Source organism: Physeter macrocephalus, chromosome 7, assembly GCF_002837175.3.
Source record: "Physeter macrocephalus isolate SW-GA chromosome 7, ASM283717v5, whole genome shotgun sequence".
Lineage (NCBI taxonomy): Eukaryota > Metazoa > Chordata > Mammalia > Artiodactyla > Physeteridae > Physeter > Physeter macrocephalus.
This window is the reverse complement of record NC_041220.1, coordinates 65633179-65648143: the sequence shown is the minus strand read 5'-3', so window position 1 is coordinate 65648143 and position 14965 is coordinate 65633179. Positions and strand designations below refer to the sequence as shown.

The 14965-nt window shown below is 45.2% G+C and overlaps 1 protein-coding gene across 1 annotated transcript in view; it reads right to left on the bottom strand.

The window, feature by feature from the left end:
• The window catches only part of PARM1 (prostate androgen-regulated mucin-like protein 1), a 114666-nt gene that overhangs the window by 31902 nt on the left and 67799 nt on the right, over positions 1-14965 (bottom strand). Inside the window, exon 2 of the mRNA XM_007113834.4 lies at positions 5574-6278. Coding sequence (XP_007113896.1) covers positions 5574-6278 — 705 coding nt within the window. The remainder of the gene's footprint in view (positions 1-5573; positions 6279-14965) is intronic.

The following is a 14965-nucleotide window of genomic DNA, read 5'->3' as shown; positions in this document are numbered from 1 at the left end:
GTTTTAGTTTTTTTTTTTTTTTCTTTTTGCGGTACGCGGGCCTCTCACCGTTGTGGCCTCTCTCGGTGCGGAGCACAGGCTCCGGACGCGCAGGCCCAGCGGCCATGGCTCATGGGCCCAGCCGCTCCGCGGCATGTGGGATCTTCCCGGACCGGGGCACGAACCCGTGTCCCCCGTATCGGCAGGCGGACTCTCAACCACTGCGCCACCAGGGAGGCCCCACAATATTTTTTAGGATTATTGCTTTCTGATATATTTTGGGCAATCTGGAAGAATTTGATCAATAAATGTTTAATGTTCTTTTACGTTTTTTTGTTAAATCTTCATTTCCCCCTTTAATATATTTTGAATATATCATCGAAATATAATGGTCATTAACTTACTATTGTTTTACTTACAATACATATATATTTTTTACTCTTAAAATCTTTCTATGTATACTTTAAAAATGATTCTTCCCCCTTTTCTAGGAGTTAATTTATTTTTCAAATCTATATTTATCCTAAGAGTTGGTCTGGAATAAGGAGGTGTTTTGACAGCTGAAAGTCCCTTGCAGGTATGGATGCAGAGAGGATTAGATATCTGTGCCTGCCTGGTGTCCTTTCTTTCAGGGTATTTATTAGCACAGTTCATACTGAATAAATCTGGAGTCAGACTAGCAAATTAAAGTTCAAAGCCCTTCACCCATTTTCACAATTATGAGTCCTTCTCTTTGTAATGGAAAGCACAGGACAGCATAAGACCAGGGGCCACTTGGATTTTACAGACAAAAGAGAATACCCAGTCTGCAACAAGCCGAGTGACTATAATTTTAAAGTTTGCATATGCAGGAATTGGGGACGATTCGAGTATAATTTGGTGTGCAGTATCAGTTCATCCCTTAAGCATTCACACAGCACCATTCAGTTCAGTTCAGGACGTCACAAACATACTGTAGTCATAGCTTCCACCCTTGAAGAGCGCTGATTTAATAACCCAGATGATCCATATTTAACACATCACACCTCTCTCTCTTTTCCTTTAAAAACAAAACAAAAACTGAAAAGCGAAAATGAAAACTCGTTTCTTCTGCAGAGCTGCTTTCGGATGGCTGCGGCTACCACCTGCTTCTCCTCCCATCGGGAAGCTCCACCCCTCAGGCCCAGCTGGCAGCCCTGGGCATTTGACAACATCCCACGCGGCTCATGTCCACAGCAGGTCTCTGGAGGCCGTAGGTCCTTCCCAACTTTTCATTTCTACGAATTCTGCTAGGATGGGTACAGTGCAAGGAAGACCTGACTTAGGGTCACTCAGGAGAACTGAATTTGAAGCCTGGCCTGGTCACTCAAGTGAGGACTTAAGTCACTAAACCTCTCTGTGCCTGTTTTGTCACCTACAGCAGAGATCCCATCCAGCTCACCTCGCTGGAATGTTCTGAAGATTAGATGGAGGGCTACCTGTGTGAGTCACGAGCCCAGTTTTTAGAACATGTATAGTCTCAGTAAGCCCCATATGAATGTGAAATCTCATTCCTTCTGCCTTGGATAATTCTAATAAACAATTTTTGTGGTATGATAAGCCAAGAACAACAACAACAAAACCCCTGGAAGATTGTCTCTCTTGCGTTCAGTTTATAGTGAAGAGCGCTTAAAGTCAGAGTAGCTAGGGCTTCCCTGGTGGCGCAGTGGTTGAGAGTCCGCCTGCCGATGCAGGGGACACGGGTTCGCTTCCCTGGTGGCGCAGTGCTTGAGAGTCTGCCTGCCAATGCAGGGCACAAGGGTTCGTGCCCCGGTCCGGGAGGATCCCACATGCCGCGGAGCGGCTGGGCCCGTGAGCCGTGGCCGCTGAGCCTGCGCGTCCGGAGCCTGTGCTCCGCAACGGGAGGGGCAGCAACAGTGAGAGGCCCGCGTACCGCAACAACAACAACAACAACAAAAAGTCAGAGTAGCTAAATGACATGGTCTGTCAGTGACAATGGCCAACCGGAAACCAGGTATAAACCGGTCTGAACTCCCTGCAGTTTACGTACATGTATTCCTGCCAGTTGAATATTCTTAAGTATAATTCTGAACATTTTCTGCCTCTGATCAAAAGCCTTTGGTGACTATCAATGGCTTGTCAAGTAAAGTGAGTTGTCTCATCCTGCTACTCAGGGTCCTCTAACACTTGTCCTGAAATCTTCCTTCCGGCTTCTTCTGCAGTGTCCTCCTCCACATATCCTGGGATCCATCCTGGGATCCACAGGCTACTTGCCATGCTGTGTACACGCGACACTGTAAACTCCACAAGGGTGGTGACTGTCTCATTCATGGCCAAATCCCCACTGTCTAGCCAGATGCCTGACTCACAGTGAAAGCTCAATAAGAGTTCGTTGAAGATGATGGGCAGTCTTCATTATGATAAACACAGTAACAATGATAATAGCAATCACAATAGCAAAATAATAACAATGATGATGCTGATGATAGTGGTAAATAATAGTAAAATAACAAGCACAGGCATCAACAGAGTCATTGCTCAACAGCCACTATGCTGTACATAGACCCTCGCCGGGTCTCTCCGGTGAGGGTGTGGTGAGTAGTGAGATCAGTTACAGGGGTATTTAGTTTCTTATCTCAACTAAACTTTTTAATAACCCCATCATTTGGAGACTACCCTTATCCCATTTTATTGGTGAGAAGACCAAGGCTCAGAGAGATTAAATAGCTTCCCTGGTACTGGCTGACTGCCTCTTTCATACATTTATCCAACAAGTGTTATTTCAAGTCTACCATGTGTCAGGCTCTGTCTCAGGGGTTGGGGATATAACCTACATCTTCCTGTTTGTGAGCAATGTCCTTGCTTTCATGGAGGTGACAGTCTAGTGGCAGAAAGCAGACACCTACTCACCAAATAAATGAGGTAATGTCAGAAAGTGGTAAGTGATTAAAAGGAAAGTAAAGCAGGATAAAGGGATCCATGGTGATGCGATTACTGTTTCAGAGAGGGGTATGAGGAAAGGCTCCTGAGGAGATGACAGCTGAACAAAGTCCTTCCTGATGAAAAGGAGCGAGCCACTGAAGACCCACCAGTTACTTGTGTCCTTTCTTTTTACTTAAACTGTAAAATCTCAGAGGACAGGTCTTAACGCTTATTAATACTTCTCTGCATCAAGCACCGGGTCCTGGTGGAGGCACAATAAATATTCTTTGATTTCATAGATCCTAAGTGATGAATCCCCTTGGGTCTATGAAATGTACACTGGCCATGCTCAGTGATCTCCCTCTGACCTGTCACACCTTCCTCTCAAGTCAATCAATCTTTCCTTCATTCATTTACCCTGGAGTTCTCACTGGGGGCCATATTCCCTAGAACTATAAAGTTCTGGCTCATGACCCAGCTCTGTCACTAATTTTGTGTCTCTTAGCCCTGCTGGCTTTGAGTTGAGGAAATCAAGACACATGGTCTAAAACACAAGCCAGAACAGTGGAACAGGGCTGTCTTGGATAATCTAGCCCATGAAACTGAGGGACTTGGAAAAGTAGTAGGTTACGCCACATTAGGGAGTCTCTTGCATGCCAAGCTCAGAATTTGTGCTCAGTATATTGATCCACCATGTATACGGTATCCTGGAGGGGGCAGAGGGTGGAGGAAGGGAAACCAGTTAGAAAACTGAAAAAGTAGTGCAGGTGGTGGTGAGGTCTGAACTAGGAAAGGGAAGAGATGGGGCCACTGCCTCAAGCCTGTTCTCGGACGGCACCTTTGTTAGGGACAGACCTGAGGACACTGAGTCAACACCCACTCTCCTCCAGGTACCGAGTCCATTCTTGCGATATTCCCTGCGTGCTGGCAGCACGGAAAGTATCAGACAGAAAGTGGGGATGTGGCAGAAAGTAAAGACAGAAAGTACACATCTAAACACAGCGTGCTAAGTACTGGCCGGAGGTACAAACAGGGCGCTAATGGGGACAGGGCTACGCAGAGGAAGCTATGTTTGGACTGTGAGGGCCGGATTCCCTCCTTTTGCCTCTCCAGATCCACTCTCCACCTTTCTCCACTTTGCTCTCTGACTTGCCTTCCAGGAGGTTGAACTGTATGCACCACAATGGGCTTCCTTGTCCTCGGCTTCTGGCTGCATATCAGAGGGGGAGGGGCGGAGAGGGAGGGCAGAGTATAGATTCCCTTCACTCCCAGAGGTTAACCTTTAGTTGTGTCCCTCCCCCAAGAGTCCCTACTCCTCCCAAGGTGGTCTATTCTACAAGACCCTCCTTCTGGGTTCTGGTTACTATTCTCTCCTCCTAGGCCTGACTCATGACAGCTCTGCAATTATGATCCCCTGTGGTTTTCTTATACACCAGCTGTACCTTTGTAATTCATTCCTTTATCCCAGTTTGATTGTATCTCTCTCTCTTGTTGCGACTCTCACTGATATACACTGGGCCTTTGAAATAAGAATTTGCAATTCTCTGGGACCTTATCCCTTAGTAAACTGTGAGCTCTTCACAGTTTACTAAGGAGGAGTTATGTCTTGTTAATCTGAGGAGTTCTGTTTTGTTAATCTGAGCTCTGTTCCTCCCCACCTCCACTGTTTACCAGAGTTTCCATTCATAATGGTTATCAATTATTTGTTAAAAGATGTTAAGTTCTCCTCTGTCACAGCCATTTCTTTGACCCCAGCTGGTGCTGTGTGGCTCAGTCCCAAATACTCCCCTCTGAGTCCAGGGCCCCTGGCAAGATGACTCAGGCGAGGGCCTAAAGCTCCATTTTCCCCTTCACCTGCTGGCTGCTTTCACCTCACTGTTTCTTAATCAAGAGGCCAAATGTTCCTACTAAGGCCTTTTCCTGCCCAATGCCCTGAAGTTTCCAGACTTCACCTCAATGTCAGATGCATGTGACCTCAGAAAAGACCCTAAATCTCTCTCTATCATAATTTCCAAGACTGCAAAATCAAGATAAAAATAATACTAACTTTACAGGGTTGTATAAAAACAAATGTGACATTCCATAAAAGTTATTGTCTTTCACATGAAATATATCAGTGACTCTAAAGAATAAGCACATTCTCTCCACACACTCCCTACTTTCTTTGACGATTTCCATGAGGTAAACACTGCATTAATACATCGAGCAAAATCTTAATAACAACTGACATTTCCTGAGTACTTACTCTCTGCCAGGAACTATTCTAAGCACTTTATATGTCGTTTCATTTAATCTCCACAAGAACCATGTATGATACAGCTTTCTTTATCCCTATTTTACAGATAAGGAAAAATAAGGGCACCCTGATGAAGTAATTTGCCCGAGGTCAGGAGCCAGAACTGAAACCTAGGAAGCTCAACCCAAAGCCTTTGCTTAACCAGTCTCATTGGTTTACATACATGAAGACATACGTGAAGACAAATTATAAAGATTGGCCACAATTAATGAACTATCATGGGGAAATTATTAAGAGACTAAAAGTAAAGTTTGCACTTGTGGAAATTCTTAGGAATTATAATTCAGCTAGGTGTTGCACTCCAAAATTCAAACTTAATCCATTGTGTTTGGTTAACTGAACGGCACGCTTAGCACCTCAGTGTCATCAAGGCCACGTGTTCTAGCCAGAGACTCACCTGAACTTAGCGCATGCTCTACTTCCTGCATGATCACCCCGGTGGAGGCAGTGGTGGTCTCCGTGTCTATAAGCATACAGGTCACTCTGGGGGGCACAGTTGCTTGGGCCGTGGTCTCGGCGGGCACTGGCTCGGCTGGGGCATGTGAAGTGGCTGTGTGGCCAGAGCTGTGCTCCTCCGCTGGGGGCTCTGATGTGGTTAGAGCTCCTGTGGGCTTGGTGCTGGCCTCAGTGGAGTTATGGTTGGTGCTCACAGAGGAAGAGGGAACCTCCGCTGGTGGTGAGGTTGATGGGGGTGAAGGTGATGAGGCTGGCGCTTGAGGGGAGGTGAGTGCGGGAGACTCAACGGGGGGCGGCGACCCTGTAGCTGGCACCCTGGCCTCGGGAGTGTCTGAAGTGTGTTCCTCGAGCGTGGGTGTTAAGTGGACCCCACCGCTTGTTGGTGAGGCGTCTGTGTCTGTGCCCTCCCAGTTGGAGGCTGGGCTGGCGGGTTCCTCTTCTCTGGGCTCTGTGGAGACGTTCTTGGCGGATGGAGATGTCCGGGCCGATACTGTATCTGGGAGGACCGAGTCGCTGGGTGTTGCACCGGTAGGGGAGGCGGGAGGGCTTTGCGGAGAGCTGGTCCAGAAGGCCGTTGGTGGGCTGCTCTTTGCCGGAAGAGAAACAGGCGAGTGGGTTGATGTAAACGCGCTCTGTAGCCTCAGTCCTGTAGAGGAGCCAGTACAAAGGTGGTTAATGTGTGAAAACCTGCGCGGCGAGGCCCTTTTACAGTATTTTCACGTCTTTCTCATTGTACACTGTGCCTCTGTCATTGTGAAGGTGACTTTAAAAATATTTTCTTCCACTGTTGCTCTCTCCTCCCTTGGTGACTATCAGTAGGAACCAGCCTGAAGGCTCAGCAGGAGCAATTAGTGGATCAGCCAACACAAGTCGGGCCAGTACACAGCATGAGCTAACCTTGTCTTCTGCTTGCTGAGAGCCATGCCCTTAAAAACCGAGACACTCTGCGGCACTGATTTTATGAGAATTGGTCTGGACAGTCGAGGGAGCTGCTGCACAACGCTTGCGGGGATGCCCAGCCTGTGTGATTGGTGTGGGGAAGGCGTGGTTGGTGAGTGCAAAGCCAACCACTCACTGATTGGCTCGTCCCTGTCAGAGGAGCTCATTGATTGGCTGTTCCCTGCCGTAGGAGCTCACTGATTGGTTGTTCCCTGTCAGGGTTGTGAGCTCCGCAACCTTGCACAGGGATTGCAAGGGTTACGGGCTTGTCCACCGGGGTGAATAAAGCTGTGAGCACATTTCCTGTGGAGGAGTAAAGGGGGAGGTCCCAGATTAAAAGCTAGGAGGAAGAAGGAATCTGAAGTTTGGAAATATTTTCTTAGACTCGAACCTAGTTCTCCCAAATTCTAACCTGGTGTGTCTTGACCATGATGTCATTTCGCCAAATAGTCTCTTTCATATTTTGTAAAATTTAGAGTTAGTTTCCTTTCTTCATTCCTCCCTACCTCCATTTACCCATTCAGTTTCATTCATTCATTCATTCATTTATTCATCCATTTATTCATTCAAGTATTTAATAAATGGCTTCTATGTACTAGCACTCTGCTAGACCCTGAGTTTATGATTTCACTTTTTATGTAAGACATCTCTTGACTGCCTCTCCACACTCCTTACCACTCCCCAACTAGCTTTTCCTCTAGTCATTTCCATCTCTGTGGATGGCAAGACCTATCAGTTACTCAGTTAAAAACCCAGATATCATCCTTAATGCATCTCTTTCCCTCACTGCCCCTCCTCCATCCAATCCATCAGCAAATCATGATGACTCTACCTTAAAAAGATATCCCAATCCAATCTCTGCTCATCACCTCCCTTATTATCTCAACATCACCTGAGCCACCAGTCACTTGTCTAGACAACTGTCACAGTCTCTTAATTGGTCGTCTAGCTTCCAGATTTCTTCCTTTCAGTCTACTTTTCACATGGCAGCCAGTATAATATTTTAAAGTGGCAAATCAGATTAACTGACCAAAACCTTCCCAAGGTTGTGCTTAGAACAACACCCAAAACTACTCCCCTATGTCATCATCCCGTGTTCTCCTCATCATTCTTGTTGATCTCTACTCAAATGTCAGCTCCTCCTCAGAGGAGCCTTCCCCAGACAGTCCTAACGAAAGTCATTCCTACTCCTTCCCCTTGCTTATTTTTTAAAAGATTTTTTTGATTTTTTATTGTTAAAATATACATAACATTTTAACCATTTTTAAGTGTACAGTTCATTGGTCCTAAGTACATTTTTAAGTGTACAGTTCATTGGTCCTAAGTACATTTTCACTATTGTTCAACCATCACCACCATCCATCTCCAGAACTTCTTCATCTTCCCAATTGTTAAAATATACATAACATTTTAACCATTTTTAAGTGTACAGTTCATTGGCCCTAAGTACATTTTCACTATTGTTCAACCATCACCACCATCCATCTCCAGAACTTTTTCATCTTCCCAAACTGAAATCCTGTACCCATTAAACAATAACTCTCTATTCTTCCCTTTCCCCAGCTCCTGGAAACCACTATTCTACTTTCTATCTCTACGAATTTGACTGCTTTAGGTACCTCATATAAATAGAATCATACAATATTTGTCCTTTTGTTTCTGACTTATTTCACTTATTAGCAAAATATTGTCAAGGTTCATCCATGTTATAGCACATGCCAGAATTTCCTTCCTTTCTAAGGCGAAATAATATTCCATTGTATGTATACACCACATTTTGTTTATCCATTCATCCACTGATGGCCACTTGGGTTTCTTCCACCTTTTGGCTATTGTGAATTATGCTGCTCTGAATATGAGTGCACAAATATCTGTCTGAGACCACGCTTTCAGTTGTTTGGGGTCTATATACTCAAAAGTGGAATTGGTGGTTCATATGGTAATTTTATGTTTAATTTTTTGAGGAACTGTCCCACCCTTTGCTCATTTTTATTTTTCATAAAATAAATAAAATAAAGTAGTTTCTTCTTGAAATTACATATTATTTATTTGCCTATTTTACCTCTCTTCTACCAGAATGTAAGCTCCATGAGGGTACAGGGACCTGGTCTTATTCATTGCTGTTTCCTCCAAGCCTAGAAGAGTGCCTAGGTCATCATAATTGCTCAATAAGTACTTGAGGAAAGGAGGAAGGAAGGGGGGAAGGAAGGAAGGAAGACAGGGAAGGAGAGAGTAAGGGAGATAAGGAGGGAGGTAAAGAGGGAGGGTGGAAAAATGAATTAACTTAAGAACTTTATTTAAAACAATACCCCAGTATTTCTCTACTCCCTTCTACACATCACTTAGTATGGCCACATCCCTCATAGTTGCCTGGGGGCTGGCTGCCTACCTGGTGTTATTTGAAGGCAGGAAACTTGCTTAAAATGTCAACCTCTGTCCTTCCACCACAACATACACTGATGCCTGATGTCTTGTTAGGTCTTCAACTATTTAACTCTCCAAACTCTGAGGAGATTTCCTTGGGGGTAGCATATAGGTAACAGCCAAACATGATCAAGATTCATAAGGGAAAAATAAATGGGCTAGATTTTAGCACAGAGGAAGGGTGAAAAGAGGAATGCAGAGGGATGTAAGCATTTGGGGTAAGATCTGCTCACTTCTTCATTCAGCTGCATGACAGACTCAGTAGCTGATGGAAAACTGTGCTATAGAACTCAACCTGAAAACAGAGTTTTCTCAATATTTAACTGAATTTAACACTTGGATTGTTATCAAAATGATTGGTTTAATTTTTTTTTTCCAAGGGGAAGTTACATTTTAATCAGTAAGTATCATGACAGAGGGACATCTGTTAGCTAATTCATGATATCTGTGTATAAAGCGACAGTTTCCATCCATCCACGGGATCCTGAAAAGTTCTCTGTGTACTGACTGTATTTTCCAGTGGCTTATCATTTTAGCGATGTTGCGTGTTCATTTCTGATGGGCTTTCACCTGACCCCTGCCAAGCTGATTGGTTTAATTTTATTTAAAGGTGTTGGTCAAGACCGTAAACTACAGGAAAGTTACTCTCCTAGTAACCTGGGGGCACACCTCCCAAATTAGGCCACATAATAGTCCATGTTTCTGTGGTTGATTTTTGGCAGCTGTGAAGTGTCAAAATTTCAGGATGAATACAGGTCAAGAGGTCTCTGAAATATGGACAAAACAACAGTTGGGACAAATATTATGAAAACATCAAATTTTCATATGTGACCTTAGAGCATACTGGCTTTGCATCCTGGTAGCTCCCATGACTCATTAAAGATTCTGAGGTCAAAAAACAAAACAAAACAATGTTTAACTACTGTTTATAGTATCATATAATAGGTGGGCAGATGTGGGTAGAGAGAGCCTTAGTCTGGCAGCTGAGTCAGCGTCTTTGGAATTCTGGGATGAATGAAGAATGAGTCATATGCAAAGGAGCAAGACTTCATTCATTCATTCAAGCTTTTATTGAGTAACTTCTATGTCCATGGCCTTACCACCCTCAAAGAGTTCACTATCTAACAGGACAGAAAGGACACACAACTTTCTGTAATATGATGTGATAAGCACCTTATGGATTACAAGCAAGTTGCAATGGGAGCCCCAAGGAAAGATGAATAAATATTGTATGGGGCCTGTGGAATGCAAAAATATACAAAGTCATTTTCAAATGACATTTAGAAAAGTCACAGAAGAGATGACATTTGAGTTGGTTCTGAAAGGATGAGACTACAAGATGCCATTAAAGTGTATGATATTCAGGGCGACACCTGCATTGTCATTTCCAGTGGAGCTAAAAGCTGTGCTATGGAAATCATTATAGTGCTGAAAATGACATGCTGCAAGAATTAGTTTTGTGGCTGGAGACATCCATTTTCTTGTTTAATTCTGACTCGTATACTTTTATAACTCCTACCCTTCCTGCTTCCAAAGAGGACTGAGGTGGTCATTCCCGTGGCTACCTATTTAGTACTTATTTAAAGTACTTTGCAGTCTCGTTCAGATAATTCCGACTCCTAACAAACAGCAATGCATAGAAATTGTGGGACAACGCTGCGCTCATCTTCACTTGAACAAGGCATTAAAAGCCTCTGCTTTGCCTGTTTGATGATACATTCCATATTGCTCTGAGCACATGAGGGTTGGTCTTCATGAAGATATCCAAGGCTCAGGCGCCATGAAGATATCCAAGGCTCAGGCACCATGACTTTCATCATGAAGATATCCAAGGCTCAGGCGCCATGACTTTCATCATGAAAAAGTACTTTGCAGTCTCGTTCAGATAATTCCGACTCCTAACAAACAGCAATGCATAGAAATTGTGGGACAACGCTGCGCTCATCTTCACTTGAACAAGGCATTAAAAGCCTCTGCTTTGCCTGTTTGATGATACATTCCATATTGCTCTGAGCACATGAGGGTTGGTCTTCATGAAGATATCCAAGGCTCAGGCACCATGAAGATATCCAAGGCTCAGGCGCCATGACCTTCATCATGAAGATATCCAAGGCTCAGGCACCATGAAGATATCCAAGGCTCAGGCACCATGACTATCCTAGAGAATGCTTGCTGTCCTAGTTGGCTCAGGCTGCCAGAACAAAATACCATAGACTAGGTGGCTTTAACAATAGAAATTTGCTTCTCACAGTTTGGAGGCTGAGAAGTCCGATCAACATGTGGGCCAATTAAGGTTCTTGTGAGAGCTCTCTGTTCCTGGCTTGTAAGTGGCAACCTTCTAGCTGTGACCTCACATGGCTTCTCCTTGGTATGTGCTTGGGGGAGGGGATGGTGGAGAAAGCCCTCCGGTGTCTCTTCTAATAAGAACACTAATCTCATGATGTGGGCCCCGCCCTCATCTAACCCTAATTACTTCCAAATGCCATCCCATTGGCTTCAACATTGAGAATCACTGAGATAGCCTGAGGAAATATCATTTCTGCTTTATCACAGGTAAGACCCGTGTTTCCACAGGACTACCAAATTGATTAAGTCAAACAGCTAAGGATGTATCCCAGGATTTCAAAAAACTTTTTAGAGCTAGAGAGGGTCTAAGTGATGCATGATTACAGCCCCTCATTCGATAAATGAGGGAACAGACACAGGGAGGGGAAGTGATGTAATTGACCTTACCCATCTAAGAGAAGAAGTTGGGCAGTGTTGCCTGGAAAGAATCATTTAGAGACAGGGTCAGAGTTAGAATTCCCCACCAGCACACTGTGCCCAGCCTCAAAAAGGGCAGTAGGACGTACTTTAGCAACCACCATCATAGAATAAGCAAGGAGGAGCCCATGTGAGACTGCACAGCTAAAGAAGTTAAAATAATGTACCAACAAGGACCTACTGTAGAGCACAGGGAACTATACTCAACATTTTGTAATAACCTATAAGGGAAACGCATCTGAAAAAGAATAGGTATATGTAAAACTGAATCACTTAGCTGTACACCTGAAACTAACACAATATTGTAAATCAACGATACTTCAAAAAAGTCATTAAAAGTAAAAATAAACAAAACCAACCCCCCCCACCGCAAATAATGTAGTGCCCCATACACCTTCCCACCCAAAGTAGAGCTACTTTCTGAAGAAAAGAATTAGTTCTAATATTTCCTTGAGAAAATGGCAGAGTAAATAGAATAAAGAAATTGAACCCATTAACCTCTAAATTAGAGGTGACTTTACCAGACACGGTGTCCCTGCCCAGGCAGTGACAGGCTCACGTGCCGGAAATGGAGGGACTCAAAGAAGGAAATCTCTCAGACTTGGCCCAAATGAGAGATCTAGGGGTATAAGGGCCAACTTAATCTGAAATTCCTCCTTGTAAATTTACAAATGGAAGTCTTTCCTGAAGTCTGGTCAAATTAAAGCTTTTATGTTGCAAGAACAGCTGACATGTTGTTGCTCAGAAGAAAAGCAGATCCTTAGGTGGATAGAAAACTATTTGTTTCCATGTGTATTATCCTTTGATATGTGGAAAAAAAACAGGTCTGGCTTGAGCCCGGGGTTTCTTGCCTTGCTAGGAAGAGAGATTTGGGGGCTGATGGCTGGGGCAGGTAGGCGAGTTCTCCCAGTGCTGAGGGGAGTTACAGGATATTCCAGGGTGGAGAGTCTGCGTTCTGTGCATGTGCTCTTGCCTCCTGCCCAACTGGGTGTCAGGAAGATAGGTCTGCAACGTTGGCAGCCGGTGGGCAATGAGTGCCCTGAACTGTCACTTCTTCCTGGGCTTTGGGAGCAGCAAACTGGGTCAGTGCCAGAGTCCCAGGTGGCCTGATTACCTGTGTTCCTCACCTGTTCTCTCCCCCTAATCCCCCACAGCATGTCCTCTCCTGCCCTTGGCTTGTCTAGCGCCTGAGAAAACATGTGACAAAGCTTTGGCAAATTCGGTGAAATTCGATCAAAACACAGTCAAGCGCTCCCCTGGGCGGCCAAGCCAGCCCGAGTGGTGCCTTGGCCTGTGGTCTCGGGGGATCATGCCAGGCCTGCCTCGCAGAGGCCCGACAGCTGCTGAAGGTCTGCACGCTAAGGAACTGCTGATGGTCAAGGCCAACTGGACCATGTCACTCCCCTCTGAGGGTGGAGGGGAGGAAAGGAAGCCTGCACAGAGGATAAAACTTCACATCCCCACGGAGGCCTAGAAGGCTCTTTGGGATCCAAGCCCAGGGTTGCCTCTCCAGCCTTGCTCCCCACCAGATCCCAGAACAAACCAGCTTTGTATTGTACTCTAGTCTTTCTGCCTAAACAGCTCTCCCTCTTACGCCTGCCTGAGTTACTCCTATTCATCCTTCCAGTGTTAGCTTAAGGGCCTTTGCTGATTCTTTTGCTAAATCCACCCCGCTCCTCCAGCCTCAACCCTTTATGTGCTCAGAGCACCTTGTATCTGAACTTCATAGCACTGAAATTGGCACGTAGCTATGCAATCGCTTATGGGAAGCTTGGTTTAATGCATGCCTCCCCCTTTAGACTCTACGATTCACATGGAGCGGGGACTGTAGTGGATTTGCTCACCACATATCCTCATTGTCTGAATCATAGTAGGAATTCAAATATATACCTATATATGAATGACAGAATGAGCTGGGGACTCTATGAAGGGCACTGTGCTGACCACTTTCTATGCATCATCTCATTCAACAGCAATATCCATTGTTATCTTGGTTTCACAGATGACAAGACAGAGGATCAGAAAAGTTAAGTAACCTCCCTAAGGTCACACAGCTAGTACCTGGCACAGCTGAAGCTTGAACCTGAAACTGTCTGGCTCCAGGCTAACCTTATAACCATCCCACTGTATTGTACTGGGAAATGCAAGGGTGTTTTTGAAGTCTGGGCCCCATGTTCGTAAGGCAATCAAGCACCAGTTTTCCTCTGTCTCCCATAATACATTCTCTAGTGTGGGCCAATAGAGTGGGCTTTAAAAAAATTACCCGACCATGTGAACGCTTTTATTCCCTTTTATCCTGCTGCAGGCTCCACAATGGCCTCAGGATAAATTCTGAACTCCTTGGTTCAGCACATAACACCTTTTATGATTTCCCAACCCCACCCTTCGTGAGCCTTGCGATTCTAGCAATCTGAATCAGCGTGCATTCCTGAACTATCTGCTGTCTCCCTCTCTGCCTTTGCATCTGCTGTTTTTCCCACCCTGGCTCCCCTCTCCCCAGCCCAGTCCTGAGAACTCTGGAGCCTCACCTCCTCTGTGAAGATTCACCAACTTGAAAGAGCCCTTCTTCTCTGTGTGGCCACAGCACTAATCGTAGCACACATTATCCTGAGCCATTTCTCCTCATGCTTGTCTCCTATCAGGCTGGGAGCCCTAATAACAGGGACTGCAGCTTATTGTTTGGGTCTTAGTGCCTGGCACAGAGAAAGTGCTCCATAAATATTCATTCAGTAAAAACATGGATTTTTCTACCCTTTGAAAAACAGGGCTTAAATGCTGTGCCATGATGGCAGAAATGCATCTTCCCTTTGGTATGTCTGTACGTTCCATAAAAACTACCAGCTAATAGGATATTTTGGACCGGTCTCTAAACATACTTTTGCTATTTTTGCTCGCTTGTTTCCACTTTGGAAACTGCAGGGATTTCTTCTCTCTGTTCATGATATAGACCACAGTCACCAGCTATTGAAATGCTGGCCATTAATCAATCGGCCTAAACACAGGCGGGACTTACCATCACTGCACTGAATGGACTAAACTTCAGCAAGTATTTAAGAGAGGGAGAGGGCTTCCCTGGTGGCGCAGCGGTTGAGAGTCCGCCTGCCGATGCAGGGGACGCGGGTTCGTGCCCCGGTCCGGGAGGACCCCACATGCCGCGGAGCGGCTGGGCCCGTGAGCCACGGCCGCTGAGCCTGCGCGTCCGGAGCC